We start from the raw sequence: 13,909 nt of genomic DNA, 5'->3' as shown, positions 1-13,909 counted from the left end.
AGGATCATATATGGTACATGTCTGCGAATGTGCAGAGTTCAGGCTTTTTTTTTTTTTTTTTTTTTTTTTTTTTTTAGAAAACACCCCATTCAAGGGCGGCGCGAAGCCCCAGGCCGCCCGCCTCGTCCTCGGCCTTGTCCCTGACGACGCTGAAGAGCCCGCGGTCCATACTCCGGTCCAACATCCACGAAGTAATCCTCATCCTCAAAAGTAATTCGGCGCGTATCGTCGCCACCGCGACGCGGAAACGTTCCCTTTCGCAGGAGCTCGTCGAATTGATCCAGCCGCTTGTCGGCGACACGACGCGGTACAGGGAGATAGTAGAGCTTCGGCTTGGTGGTCGTGGACTCGAACAGCTCATCAAGAGGCTTGAAGCCCTGTCCGGGGCGCGACGGAGGAGGAGCATTTGACGCGCGTCGGTCTGCTGGGTGAACACTGCCACGCGGGCCGGAGGGTGGAGTCCTATTGAAATCGGGCTCTCGTGGTCGGGAAGGGGCAGGACGAGAGTTCGACCCTGCTTCAACCAGACTGGCCGTTGTTCCATCTTCAGTGAAATCATACCGGACTTCCCAGCGCGGTGCCGGCCCGGGACGGTCTCGAGATGCCTCCTCTGTGCGAATCCATTCCCGCAGTTGCTGGTCAGGGATGAAATCAGCCCCGAGTTTCTTGCGGTTGCGTTCATTCGGCCACACGGTGCCATGAAGGGCCGACCGCGCCCGTGAGGCTGCCGCAATGTCGGCGAATCTGGCAAAACAGTGTGTTTTGATGGGATCAAGATAAAAGTCTTGAATGATGGTGGGGTTGGGTGAAGCGCCTGGAGCCGATGCGACACTGATCAAGTGGTTGCGGAGTGCAGCAGGCTGGAGTGGACGCATCAGTCCATCGATATAGAGAGCAGTCGTAGCAGCATGCAATGCCGGTTCAACGTCCACGTCTTGCATGGCCACGTCTTTGGGCGGCGAAGCAGGTCGGGGCGGCGCTGGCTCGGCAAAGAGTTCGCGGAAACGGGCATCTTGTTTGACGGGCACAGGGCGTGGTTCTTTTTGGGTGTCGGCTGGTTGTTCGTCCAGGTGACCCTCGGGTGGTTCCTCGTCCTTCAACACTACTTGCGGGCTTTCATCTTTCGCACGAGCTTTCTTGTTCGCAATCGCTTCGGGGGTCGGGACCGGGCTCTGGCTGCGGCGCTTCCGTTTACGCCGGTCCTCTAGAGCCTCTTCAGCGGGAAGGGGTGTTGACAGTTCGGTATTCGCCTCGGAGGTCTGAGGGGCCGAGGGAACCGGTATTTCTGTTGGTTGGATGGTATCTGCCTTTCCAGGCGCGCTGGTGTCTCCGGGAGCCGGCGCAACAGGTTCCGCGGAAGGGGCTGTAGTCTCAACTTGAGGTGCTGCATCCTGGGGTGCATGATCGGAAGGAGTGGGTTGTGCTGGCGGCTCTGTTGTAGGTTCCCCAGCACTTTCGGGCTGATCAGGAACTTGGGCTTTTTCAGGTGTCGCCACATCTTTCGGGACCTCTTTCTCTTCTTCTGGGGCGGCAGGTGTCTCCTTCTGTTCTTTTTCCTTGGGTTGTTGCTCGGGTTGCGGCTCTGACGCCGGGGGCAGGGTTTCTGAGGTGGGTTGCTGAGATGCCTCGACGGATTCGGGTTCCGGCACAGACGGCACAACTGCTACCGATTCCTCTGGTTGTTTTGTCGCGTCAATCTCGGTCAATTTGTCCACAAAGTGCTGTTTGAGACGGAGGCCGGTCTGAGGGATGCCGCGGGTTTTAAGCTCCGTCTTCAAGTCCGCCACCTTCCACGAGGAGTAATCAACCATTATGTATGGTTGCGCGCATGTGTGAATCGATCAAGTGAAAAGGAATGAGCAACTTTGGTGCGATCGCGGTGGGTTGAATATGCCAGACTGCGCAGGGATTGGAGTCTGCGACGCGATGGGCGCGCAGATGATGTAGCGCGCTAGCCGGATTGCGTTAGCGTGTTTTGGTGACATTCCACCTTTCGCGCTTTCCGAATTAGGAAGTCACTTTGCGCTTACTCTTCAAAGATGAGTATTCGGCGAATATCATTTCCTCGGCTCTTATGCACAGAAGTAAATGGCATTTCTTTCAAGAGCATTGAGTCCTAGCAAATGGGTTCTGACCCTTGATCCAGAGGGACTACAGTATCTACTATTTAGAATTTTGTTTGAACAGTAACTATCACCTTCACGTCTTCGAGGTATAGATATATGACCTGTCTTTATTTTCTGTGTCTTTAAAATCTTCAAAATGCCAATCTCCCGTGCTGAATCCTTCAAGTGAGAACAATCCTGGGCATCCACTGCTCGATATTTAAAATATCGGATTTAGCGGCGATACTAGCCAATCTCCGTTGATCATACGTTGGAATCAGCAGGATATTTGAGTTACTTCGTAAGCCGCAAGACCTCTCTGCACTTTTCGCTTTGCAACTTAACCCCATTTCAGATATCCCAACACAACTCGCCTGGCCAACCCATTACACACCCCAACCCGAGACAACGCATTCAGCCCCTTGTAAGAAACGAGATGGCATCATCCAAGACTTGGCTTGTTACCGGTGCATCATCCGGACTTGGCGCAGCGATCGCCGAGACAGCTCTGCAAGCAGGCCACAAAGTGATCGCTACAGCCCGCAACCCAACCAAAGCAGCCGAATCCAACCCGCAGATCACAAAGCTCGGCGGCACCTGGATCGAGTTGGACGTGACCAGCCCGGATACATCAAAAATTGTGGAAAACGCAATCAACGAGGCTGGTGGTGCTGTCGATGTGGTTGTCAACAATGCAGGGTACTCGCTGCTGGGGAGTATCGAGGACATGAGCGAAAAGGAAATCGAGACCCAGTTCTGCACAAATGTCTACGGGCCCGTCCGTGTGTTAAAGGGTGCTCTCCCGTTTCTGCGGGCGAGGAAATCCGGTACTGTGGTGAACATCAGCAGCAGTGCTGGGATTGATGGACTGCCCACTTGTGCGATCTATGCTGGAACAAAGTTTGCTATTGAGGGTAAGAAAATAGAGTATTCTATCATTTTCTAAGTACTTTTGGATTTTATGAGACTGACTTTCAATATGCAGGTATGTCCGAAAGTCTTGCAAGAGAGCTCGCACCGTTTGGTATCCGAGTACTCCTCGTCGAGCCAGGCTCGCTTCGAACCAATTTCTGGTCTGCTTATGTCGAGCCTGCCGCTGGCATGAATCCGGACTATGCCGGGACGCCTCTGGAAAATGTCCTCAAAGCATTCAAATCAAGCACGGGCACGCAGCCCGGCGACGCTGTGAAATGTGCCCTCCGGATTTTGGACGTCGTGGATGGTACCGGCATGGGTGCTGGGAAAGAAAATCTGTTTCGGTTGCCGCTGGGCCCGGATTGCTGGAAGCGCTTCCAGACGAAGGTCGATACCTTGCAGGAGAATTTGCAGCAGACGAAGGAGATTGCACACTCGACTGCCTATTGAGGACCATATCATGGGATGTGTTTACATCTAGAAAAGAAAATTATACAGAGAGTTTATAGACCCTTGCTGGGTATATTTCCAACTTATGATTTATATATAGAGGAGCCAGACATTTTCGAAGCAACCACTTGGAAAAAATCACTGGGTGCTGCAATGGACAGGAGGAAGAGAGCGAGGGAGGTGAGTAAGGCTCAGATTAAAACGAAGGCGCTGAAGACAAGTCTTAGGGCACACTTTTTCAACACTGTTCCTATATCTCCAAAACCTTAGAGTTCAATCCACAACTCCATGCGGGAGCAACGCAACATAGTCCAACGGAGCCGGCTCAACACCATCAGGTGTGCCATCGATCCTGAGAGTATCGCCCTTGGTCCCCTTGATCCGTCGAAATTTAATCCTCGTAGTCGAATGCCCATCCAGGTAAATTGAAGGCGTGTGGCTCAAGATATCCTCAGTATTTCCAAGCCACCTGCCAATCTGTCGGTCATTCAGATAGACTGCCCAACGAGATTGACCACCATAAAGATCGTAGTAATTAACAGCGAGATCATACATCCCGGAAGGAAAGTGAAGTTTCGTTGTAGCCGTGCCCGCGGTATCATTGGAACGGTGGCAATAGCCACAGAGCCAGAAGCAGTCGCGAAAGGGCTGACCGTGTACGCCTCATACCCATCCAGTGTCGATGCGCCATGGGTGGTTTCCGACGCGTTTGGCCTTGTCTGCGATGCCGGAGAGATTGTGATAGAAGTTGTTGATCGTGTCCCGCCAAACGATGGAATGGCCTGCTTGGTATTCGAGGCGCTGACGGATGTGCTCGTATCGCTCATGGTCAATTTTGCCTTGTAGTGACTCCCACTGGTCGAGGAAGCCCTGCGCAGTCTCTGCGCCCTGGTAGTGTGCATCGTAAAAATGCTGGATGACGGTCTTCCCGGAGTGCAGGCGATGGGTGTAGTCGACGTGGTGGAACCACAGGAGAAGATTTTCTGGGGTAGTCTCGTTGCTCTCGTACATGGCCGCAACCTCAGGTGGATATTGGCCAGAGAAATCCGTGCCGTTTTTCACTGTGCGATCCATGCCGATTGTCGTGCGGTCTGCCCGCGTCCATTGGCCCCAGCCGTTGTTGTCTTGCGAGGCGGGATTGGGTCCATAGTGAGTATACAGGATATCCGTCAACGTCTGGATACCTAGGTTCCCGCTATAGTTCTCGTATGCAGGCCGGGAATCCATGGACATTCGAGTGATGGTGTCGAGGAGGTTTCGGTCTAGGTCAAAGGTAAGTCGGATCCAGTCGCGAAGCATGTCTTCGGGGTCATCGGTTGGGTTCCATGCAAGCCGGCCGTAGGCGTACAGATTGGACATGGCCAGATGGCTTCCGAGCCAGGTGGTGTTGGTGCCCACGTTGACGACAGCTGCCGATCCGCCGAGTTTGCGATTGAAGCGCTTGGCTGTCACAATATCGCGAACCGATGATGGTTTGTGGTCAACACGCATATCAAAGTCGAGGATGTCCCTCCACAACGGGGCCAAGTATACTAGGTGAGACTGTTGTCCGAGGTATTCCTGCGTTACCTGCAGTTCAATCGCCATACTGGTATTGAGCAGATTCGCAAACAACGGAGATGCTGGCTCTCGGACCTGGAAATCGATGGGGCCGTACTTGATCTGCACGACTACGTTGTCGTTGAATTTGCCGTCCAGATGCTTGAAGAAGTCCACTGCGGCGTTGGCACGGTCTGCCTTCCAATTGGATTGGTTGAGATTATGGTCATAGACGAAGGAGCGGTACATGACGATGCCCCCATACGGTTTCACAGCTTTGGCGAAGAGGTTCGCTGCATCTGCCAAAGTCCGATTGTATGTCTGTGGGCCAGGCTGTCCTTCCGAGTCTGCCTTGATCAGATACCCAGCCATGTCGGGGACACGCTGGTAGATCTGGTTCGTGATGTTTGACCACCACTTGATGACAGTTGTATCAAGGGGATCGAATATGTTCAAGCCACCAAAGGTCTTAGGAGATGCAAAATTCAGCGAGATGCCAATCTGGACACCATACGGTCGAAAGACATCGGCAATTCTGCCCAGGCATTGGATATTCTCGGGAGCCAGGAGGGTGGCATTGGCATTGACATTGTTGACCACCACGGCGTTAATCCGGACTGAAGCCAACAGACGGGCATATTGAATCACCCGGGCCAGGTCATCCACGATCTTCTCGCCTCTGAAGAAGATAGAAGGACCACCGTAGCCGCGCTCAATGCTCCCGTCCATGTTGTCCCATTGATTCACCCAGCGGATCAGGGCCGAGGGATTTGTGGAGTAGGCAACGTCGGAGAAGTTTCCCTGGGCCAGCATCGACAGATACTCGTATGTCCCGTAGAGAGTGCCTTTCTCATTTTGGCCCAGGATGCGAACATGGCTACCCTTGGTATTGAGCCAGAACCCGTCTTCGTCCAGGTGTGGAACCTCATCTGCAGGGCCACAAGTCTTGCGATATTGGGCCACAGTTCCCACTATCACCGCCGAAAAGTCTTTGCATTGGCCATGTTGACCATGGTGGATTTGCACATGACTGGCATAGATCTCTTTCAGTCCTTTTTGGAGCTCGGATCCGGCGACATACACAGGACTCCTCGTGGTCTGATTGAGCGTGACAATGTTGGAGGGAAGCTTGGAATGACATTGATGAGAGCATGGCAGCGGTGCATAGCGCAACCAGCCGTCCAATCCATTCTTGGCCGCTGCAAAGCCCAAGGAAGCAAGCAAGAACAGTCGCATTCTGAATACCATCTACTAAGGAATTCCTAGTCTCCATTCCATCGGGCTCCCTTTATACCGATCCATTGCAAAATGACGAGCCCACGATAGCCGTGTTCAGGCAAAGTCACCAAGTCGTGAGGTTCAGGCTATATACTCGCGCATCAACCACTGCGCGGTGGAGACGCTTCCCCCCAAAGACGGCGTGGGGGTTGGGCTTGGCTTTCTATGGGAAGACAAGAGCAAGGGTTAATGCACTTTTCAGACCAAACACGAGAGATCCGAGGTTCCTCTGGTAAAAGTCTCGTAAGGTCATTAAATTTTTAGGCTATTCTTTTTTTACACGCCTGGATCCAGCACCCGAAAACATCCTTAAGATGGTCCTTTTGTGGTCGAAACAAGAAGTGTTTATGCCTCCTGGCTAAGGATGTCCGAGTCACCGGCATCCAGCACGGCCATGGCCGAGCAGCGGAACAGCTTACCGCAGGCGGTTCCGAGTTCAATCTATAATAGTATTAGTCGATGCGCTCTCCGGGATCCCTTGCCAGGGAAATGTCCCATCGTTAAGCAACTTCACTCTCCGAAGTGACATAAGCCGACTTCTTCGCTGAGTAGTGGAGCTGGCTCCTTGGGGGGGAAGCTTGTGGGGGAGAAACGTACGTTGTTGCCGTTGAAGTGGTGAACCGGGGTCTTGGCGAGCATAGCGTAGTACTCGAGCTCAGACTTGCGCAGGGGAGGGCAGTTGCCGGAGATGAGGACCAGCTTGGCCTTGCCAGAGCGGAGGGTCTTCATGGTGGACTTGGTACCCATGGTGACTGACCGAAAATGTTAGCGACTCAAGTCTTGTGTGGACGTCAATTTCACAATTGCAACTCACCCTTGCCCGACTTCATGACGAGCGCAAGGCGCGACGAGATGGTGTCACCGGTCTTCTTGTTCTTGGCCATTTTGTCGGTTGTGCGGAGGGATGGGGGTGGTGAGGAGTGAGAAGTGCGTACGGAAGAGACAAGGAATTGAATTGACCGAAAAATTACTCGAGAACTTGTGGTAATGACTAATGAGTGGATTAAACATGTGACTCTGTAGCCCTAGTCACGTGCCAAGTTAGGGCATCATCAGGTAACCTCAGGCAAAGATGTGGGGTTGCGCGATAACGAGATGTCGGCGCTTGGTATGATGAGCGCTTGCGGTATGGATCTTACTCTCATGTTCTACAATACATCTGCCTAGCTCTGCCTAGACAGCGTTCCTTTCAACTTCTTGCACCTTTCAGCCCCGCGTCTTATGTAACATTTCCTTTCCAGCCCAACACCACCTGGGCAATATATATCGTGCCAGTCACCAAATATCCTTCCTCTAAATATTGTCCATCTTTCCACTGGTTACATTTATTTCGAAGATGACCACCACAAGCTCCCCTACTCCAGTCACTCCGGCAGAAAACCCCACGTTGCCATTTTGGAGAACAGACCTGCATGAATTGGATGAGATTCGCACCACCCCAGAGTTACCAGAAACAAGTGATATTGTAATTATTGGGGGCGGCTACGCTGGAGTGAGTGTGGCATATCATTTAGTTAACTCACAGCCTCAAAATACCCCTGCGCCCTCTATCACTATTCTCGAGGCGCGTCAGATTTGTTCTGGGGCAACGGGTCGCAATGGTATGTATGAGGGATGTACGAGGGATTGCCTTGCATACAAACACCAAACTAATAGCGGCTGGGCTTTGGAATTAGGTGGGCATTTACGTCCCGATGTTTATCATGCCACTTTCCAGTGCATGGAACAACATGGGATCGAGGCTGCCACTGAACTGGCAAAGTTTGAAGTTTCACATATTCCGGCAGTACGAGATGTCATTGCCAAGGAATCCATCGACTGCGATTTTCACCTCTCTCGATGCATGAATGTGTATCTCAGCGACGAAAATGCCGAGAAAGCAAAGGAGATTTATGATGCTCTGCACGCAAACGGTTTTCCCTATGCCGATAACCTCCAGTATACGCCCCAGACGGAGGCAGAAAAGGTATGGGAGTTCCTCGTTTGAGACCAACCCACACTGACCATACTATGAGCTAGGTATCCGGTGTCAAATATGCCAAGGCATGCATTTCGTTTACTGCAGGGAAATTGTGGGCATACAAGCTCGTCCTAGGGCTCCTTGCCAGGATAATCAAGGAAGATTCCGTTAACGTGCAAACCCATACTCCTGTTATATCCGTCGAGGCTGATGGGGCCGATCATCTTGTCCACACCCCACGAGGCACGATCCGCACATCCAAAGTGGTTTACACGACCAATGCGTACACAGCGGGGTTGTTGCCTGAATATGCCACAACCATTGTTCCCTGTCGAGGCATCTGTTGCCACATTGCCATACCCGAGACCGAGACGGCCCCGTATCTAGAGCACTCCTATGCCCTATGGAACAAAGAGGGCAAGTTCGACAGCTACCTGATTTCGCGGCCAGATGGCAGTATCATCGTCGGTGGGGCTAGCACCACCTTTGCCCATGCAAAGGAGCAATGGTACAACATGACAGATGATAGTACTCTGATTGAGCCAACCAAAAACTACTGGGATGGCTATATGCAACGCACATTCAATGGCTGGGAAAAGAGCGAAGCAGCTGTCAAGGAGATTTGGACTGGCAGTGCGTGATCCTGACAGACCTGGGTTGATATATTGACACTAACAATTTGGCAGTCATGGGATATTCATACGACATCCATCCCCATATTGGCGAGGTTCCAGACAAGCCGGGCCAATATGTTTGCGCGGGATTCAACGGCCATGGCATGCCGGTAGTGTTCCTGTCTGGAAAAGGGATTGCGGAGATGATCCACACTGGCAAGAAATTCGAGGAGGTGGGCCTGCCACGGGTCTACCGAACCTCGGCAGAGAGATTGCAAGCTGCGCAAGAAGGACCGGAGGGAGGAAGCATCTTGGCGTAGCGAGAGCGAGGGTGGTTACTTCTCAACCGGCACTCTTTCCTTTTTCGAAATAGTCACGTGCTGGAGATGACTCATCAGACGGTGTGGCTTTGCATTCACCGCCCTCAATTCTGCCGCTCAAAGCCCACAGATGCTGATTGGTGCTCGGCCCGCGGGGTCTTTTTGACTCACTGCAGAATTATTCTTTTTTGCTTTTTCTCTACTCGATTCATCATTTCCTGCTTGCAGCTTGCAATGAGACCATCTCGGATATAAATTCTTTCTATTTTCATTTTCTCTTCTCTTCTCCTTCATCCCAGTCCACAATGGTCACTGAAACAAGTGGCGCTTCCGCTGCGCGACTCGGTCAGTTTCTGCCCCTCTCCCCTCCAAGTGAACGACTACTAAATCCCGTAGAGAGAGTCGATGCGCAGCCTGAGAACCCCTATGCTGGCCTGATTGAGGATCAATCGATTGCCATCATCCCATCCTTCACTCTCGAGTCCGGCGTTACTCTTTATAATGTGCCGATTGCGTACACCACGCGGGGAACCCTCGCTCCCAACGGTGACAATGTCCTGGTGATCTGCCACGCTTTGAGTGGCAGCGCCGACGTGGCAGACTGGTGGGGCCCTCTTTTGGGTGGTCCCGGTCAGGCATTTGATGTCTCGCGTTTTTTTGTGATTTGCTTGAACAGCCTGGGCAGCCCATACGGGAGCGCCAGTGCGGTCACCTATAAGGATGGCAAGCCTGAGAATGGCTACTATGGACCGGAGTTTCCGTTGACTACAGTCCGTGATGATGTGAAGTATGTTGATTTGTCTCTTTTTGGCATGATCGATCATTCTGATTAACTTTTGCCTAGCATCCATAAACTTGTGCTGGACGATCTAGGCGTGAAGCAGATCGCCGCAGTGGTTGGAGGATCGATGGGTGGAATGCTCACCCTGGAATACTCGTTCTTTGGCAAGGACTATGTCCGGGCTATCGTGCCTATCGCTACATCAGCACGTCATTCGGCGTGGTGCATCAGCTGGGGAGAGGCCCAGCGGCAGAGCATCTATAGTGACCCCAAATATGACGATGGGTACTATCCGTTCAATGACCCGCCATCCACTGGTCTGGGAGCAGCTCGCATGTCGGCTCTGCTCACCTACCGCAGCCGCAACTCATTTGAGTCGCGGTTTGGACGAAATGTCCCGGATCCGACCAAGCAGCAAAACATCAACGGGACCGAGAAACTGCCTACGCCCCCTAATGAGCACTGGGCCATTCACAATGACGGACATCGGGGTGGATTGTCTTCCCGATCTGAGAGCAGACAAAACTCCCCCGCACCGGTAACCGATGTTCAGTTCATGGATCCGCAATTCTCTGGCACCAAGACTTTCACGCCTGAAGCCCCGAAGCCTAGGAAGGACTCTGCCGGTCGCCCTCGGCCACCAACCTACTTCTCGGCGCAGTCGTACCTCCGCTACCAGGGAGAGAAGTTTGTCAAGCGGTTCGACGCCAATTGCTATATCGCCATGACCCGCAAGCTCGATACCCATGACGTTTCCCGCCACCGTGCCAGTCCAAACTCCTCGGACTTTGTCCACGAGGCCCTTTCTCATATTAAGCAACCGGCTCTGGTTCTGGGCATTGAATCTGACGGACTGTTTACATTTGCGGAGCAGCAAGAAATTGCCGCGGGCATCCCTGACTCCCGGCTCAAGCGCATTGATAGCCCCGAGGGCCACGATGCCTTCCTCCTGCAATTTGAGCAAGTCAACCGTTACATCGTCGATTTCTTCAACGAGGTTCTGCCCGACCTCATGGCGCGATCCAGCGCCGATGGCGCCGCGGCTGTGGCGAGCGTCAACAAGCTCACGAAGAGCAGCACATTCGGAGAGGCCGAAGTGGATGACATTACCGCGTGGTAGTCTGTTGGCTGCTCGCAATTCATGTCGTGCAGGTGCAGTTTTAGTTATCTGCAGTCACTCCATGCGCCATTTCTGGCACGGATCCCGGCTAGTGTCTTCTCAGTCCCGAGACAAAGACACCCGGCTTAGACTCCGCGCCTGAATGGATGGCATGGCGCACCAGGGGATGTAGAGGTTGCCGTTCTTTTTATCCGTTTCGCCAGTCAGGGAGATAAGCATCCAACAGCCTCTCCCGTTGCTCACCTGGCTTGTCCAGGTCCGAGAAGACTGTCAAAGAAGCATCCAACTGCTCTCCATCAGGCCCGCCCTCAGGGTCATTTCTCGGGTTCTTCATTCGTCGCGGGAGACTCCCTTCGGGGGCGATGGGCCCATTCTAAATCGATATTCAGATAAGGATATCGTGGCGACATGCGTGTCTTCTCTCGGTATTACATTAAGATAGACTAATTCACTACATGGTCTAGTCCACTGTGTTTCCTCTCAGTCGTAGCGTGCATCAATTTCTTTACTTCAACCTCTTTATCTTACCTTCTAGAATTCCTCGATTAGAATATTCTATTCCATTCCCCTAAGACACATTTGTCAGGGCGCCGTCCGAGGCCGAGCATTTCGACCGTGGAAGGTTGCATCACCGCTGAGTAATAGCGCCATGTCGCCTCGCCTCGGGCTCTAAATAACTCCCGAATTAATCAGTTCCAGATTTTGGAGGGTATAAGGAATGGTTCTCCTAATTCACCAGAGCTTCTATTATTACTACTCGAAAAGGCAGTGGTACATTCAACACCTAGTGCCTCCCCGTGCATCCCTTCACTGATCTACGAACCGACAGTCCATCTACAACCAATCTACGCGGACGGCCGACGCACTATGCCTGCAACCTTAATCACCGGCGCCACCGGCAAGCAGGGTGGAGCGGTGATCAATGCCCTCCTCCGCAACAACGCCGCCTTCGAGATCCTTGCGGTGACGCGCAACGCGCAGTCCAGCTCGGCGCAGCGCCTCGCCAACAAATCGCCCAAGATCCGGCTCGTTGAGGGCAACCTGGACGAGCCCGCAACGCTCTTTCAAAACGCACGCAAGACCACCTCGGCCCCGATCTGGGGCGTCTTCAGCGTCCAGTCGGCGTTCGGCAAGGGCGAGGAGCGCCAGGGCAAGGCGCTCGTCGACGAGGCACTGAAACACGGCGTGAAACACTTTGTGTACAGCTCGGTTGACCGCGGCGGCGCCGCATCCATCGATAACCCGACGGGGATCCCGCATTTCGTCACCAAGCACCGCATCGAGCAGCATCTGCTGGCGCGCTCCAGGGACTCGGACATGCGCTGGACTGTGCTCCGCCCTGTTGCTTTCATGGATAACCTGACCCCGGACTTTGGCGGCAAGGTATTTGCCACCATGTGGCGCATGGCTCTGAAGGGCAAGCCGCTGCAGCTCATCGCTACCTCCGACATCGGGCTCTATGCGGCCGATGCCTTCCTGCAGCCGGATCAATACCGCGATCGGTTTATTTCCCTGGCGGGCGATGATCTGACCTTCACCCAGATGGCGAATATCTTCCAGTCAAAGACTGGCACATCTGTACCCACCACATTCGAGCTGCCCTGTCGCTTGCTCATGGCCACCATGGCGGAGATGGGGACTATGTTCCGCTGGTTTCATGACGAAGGCTACCGGGCTGATATTGCTGCTCTGCGAAAAGACCATCCGGGACTCAAGGACTTTGCATCCTGGCTGGAAACCGAGAGTGGCTTTCTCCCGCATTGAGGGAGGGGCTGCCTGAACCATTATTGGAAAGGGTCTCGGCGAGCTGGGTCGGTGGCGTTGATCAGCTTGCCCTAAAGCACTCGGCTGTGTTCAGGGATTATTTCAAGTATCAAGTATACATGTAAATAGCTCATTCCAATGTTGATCCACTTAGTACACTAAACTTGTTTTCTGCATCTCCGACTGGCGTCACTCAGGGGTTCCCCGCGCGAGTTAGGGTTTGGTTCATCACAGTCCATGAGACTGTCTCTATACTGGAATCATGTCTGATGGCGCCACTCCACTTGCGCATGTTTGATGTGATAATTGGGTATGTTTGTGAGAGGGCAAAAAGAGGCGGGATTCCATTCAAGAAATAGTGCTAAGATTCTACGATTCTCTGAGACTCCTTGCCATGATTCCTTCCGAGATTCGATCGACTAGCTGGAAACATGAACGAGCCAAGATCTCGACGTATCAAAAGACAAAAAAAAAAAAAAAGACTCCAAAAGAGAAAGCCCCCCATCTGGCGCTAAAATTTGCAAGATCTCGAGCTGAACGACCCACCTGGGCCGCAGTGGAGGAAAAGAAATGGGTCGGGTATGCAGATCTACCGCGTTCACTGGCAAGGGTTGGTTGGATTGCAACAAAAACTGCAGGCAATTTCCAAGAACTGTGGAGGCAAATGACGATCGCTGGAGTCTGCACGCCCTAGCGAAGCATCCCATGAGAGGCTGCAATGCTCGGGCGTTCTGCAGGAGAAAAAAACAAGAAAGAAAAAAAAAAAAAAAAAAAAAACACATTCCTTACGTGGCTTGGTCTTGCTCTCCCCACTGTTACCCACTCAGCTATTTTTTCTTTTGTAACATTCAATGGCAGCTCTCGCTTTTGCTCTGTCTTTGGTGGATCACTCCCCCTGACAAGCTCATTACCTTCATTACCTGACATCTGAACAATACTGTAACCATGCCAAGCAGTTCTCAAAGGGTAAGCTCAGTGCCGATGCATGATTCATCATCCCTATAGTGACCCTAATGGTCTAATGCATCCAATGGACCCAATTAGCACGCCCCGCTGCTGCAGA

The 13,909-nt window shown here is 52.7% G+C and overlaps 7 protein-coding genes across 7 annotated transcripts; 4 read left to right on the top strand and 3 right to left on the bottom strand.

The window, feature by feature from the left end:
* Positions 1 to 89: 89 nt before the first annotated feature.
* Positions 90 to 1,811, bottom strand: NUU61_001805 (SAP domain protein; the record flags this gene model as incomplete). The annotated part of the gene is made up of 1 exon (XM_056652387.1): positions 90 to 1,811. The coding sequence occupies one exon, from the start codon at positions 1,809 to 1,811 to the stop codon at positions 90 to 92; it is 1,722 nt and encodes a 573-aa protein (XP_056513454.1).
* A 730-nt stretch (positions 1,812 to 2,541) lies between these two features.
* NUU61_001804 (putative short chain oxidoreductase/dehydrogenase) lies at positions 2,542 to 3,470 on the top strand (the record flags this gene model as incomplete). The annotated part of the gene is made up of 2 exons (XM_056652386.1): positions 2,542 to 3,019; positions 3,091 to 3,470. 2 exons carry the CDS (start codon positions 2,542 to 2,544, stop codon positions 3,468 to 3,470), a joined length of 858 nt encoding a protein of 285 aa, XP_056513453.1.
* Positions 3,471 to 3,743: 273 nt separating this feature from the next.
* On the bottom strand, positions 3,744 to 6,245 carry aguA (alpha-glucuronidase; the record flags this gene model as incomplete). The annotated part of the gene is made up of 2 exons (XM_056652385.1): positions 3,744 to 4,118; positions 4,140 to 6,245. The coding sequence occupies 2 exons, from the start codon at positions 6,243 to 6,245 to the stop codon at positions 3,744 to 3,746; spliced, it is 2,481 nt and encodes an 826-aa protein (XP_056513452.1).
* Positions 6,246 to 6,632: 387 nt separating this feature from the next.
* On the bottom strand, positions 6,633 to 7,171 carry NUU61_001802 (60S ribosomal protein eL30; the record flags this gene model as incomplete). The annotated part of the gene is made up of 3 exons (XM_056652384.1): positions 6,633 to 6,728; positions 6,885 to 7,039; positions 7,102 to 7,171. The coding sequence occupies 3 exons, from the start codon at positions 7,169 to 7,171 to the stop codon at positions 6,633 to 6,635; spliced, it is 321 nt and encodes a 106-aa protein (XP_056513451.1).
* Positions 7,172 to 7,623: 452 nt separating this feature from the next.
* On the top strand, positions 7,624 to 9,181 carry NUU61_001801 (NAD(P)/FAD-dependent oxidoreductase; the record flags this gene model as incomplete). The annotated part of the gene is made up of 4 exons (XM_056652383.1): positions 7,624 to 7,888; positions 7,964 to 8,253; positions 8,307 to 8,880; positions 8,934 to 9,181. 4 exons carry the CDS (start codon positions 7,624 to 7,626, stop codon positions 9,179 to 9,181), a joined length of 1,377 nt encoding a protein of 458 aa, XP_056513450.1.
* A 305-nt stretch (positions 9,182 to 9,486) lies between these two features.
* met2 (homoserine O-acetyltransferase) lies at positions 9,487 to 11,082 on the top strand (the record flags this gene model as incomplete). Its single annotated transcript, XM_056652382.1, has 3 exons — positions 9,487 to 9,526; positions 9,578 to 9,968; positions 10,026 to 11,082. 3 exons carry the CDS (start codon positions 9,487 to 9,489, stop codon positions 11,080 to 11,082), a joined length of 1,488 nt encoding a protein of 495 aa, XP_056513449.1.
* An 867-nt stretch (positions 11,083 to 11,949) lies between these two features.
* On the top strand, positions 11,950 to 12,846 carry NUU61_001799 (uncharacterized protein; the record flags this gene model as incomplete). The annotated part of the gene is made up of 1 exon (XM_056652381.1): positions 11,950 to 12,846. The coding sequence occupies one exon, from the start codon at positions 11,950 to 11,952 to the stop codon at positions 12,844 to 12,846; it is 897 nt and encodes a 298-aa protein (XP_056513448.1).
* Between the last annotated feature and the right edge of the window lie 1,063 nt (positions 12,847 to 13,909).

Source organism: Penicillium alfredii (genome assembly GCF_028826965.1).
Source record: "Penicillium alfredii strain IBT 34128 chromosome Unknown utg000004l_segment0_segment0, whole genome shotgun sequence".
NCBI classification, from domain to species: Eukaryota; Fungi; Ascomycota; class Eurotiomycetes; order Eurotiales; family Aspergillaceae; genus Penicillium; species Penicillium alfredii.
The sequence above is the reverse complement of the archived record's forward strand: the minus strand, read 5'-3'. Positions and strand labels throughout refer to the sequence as shown.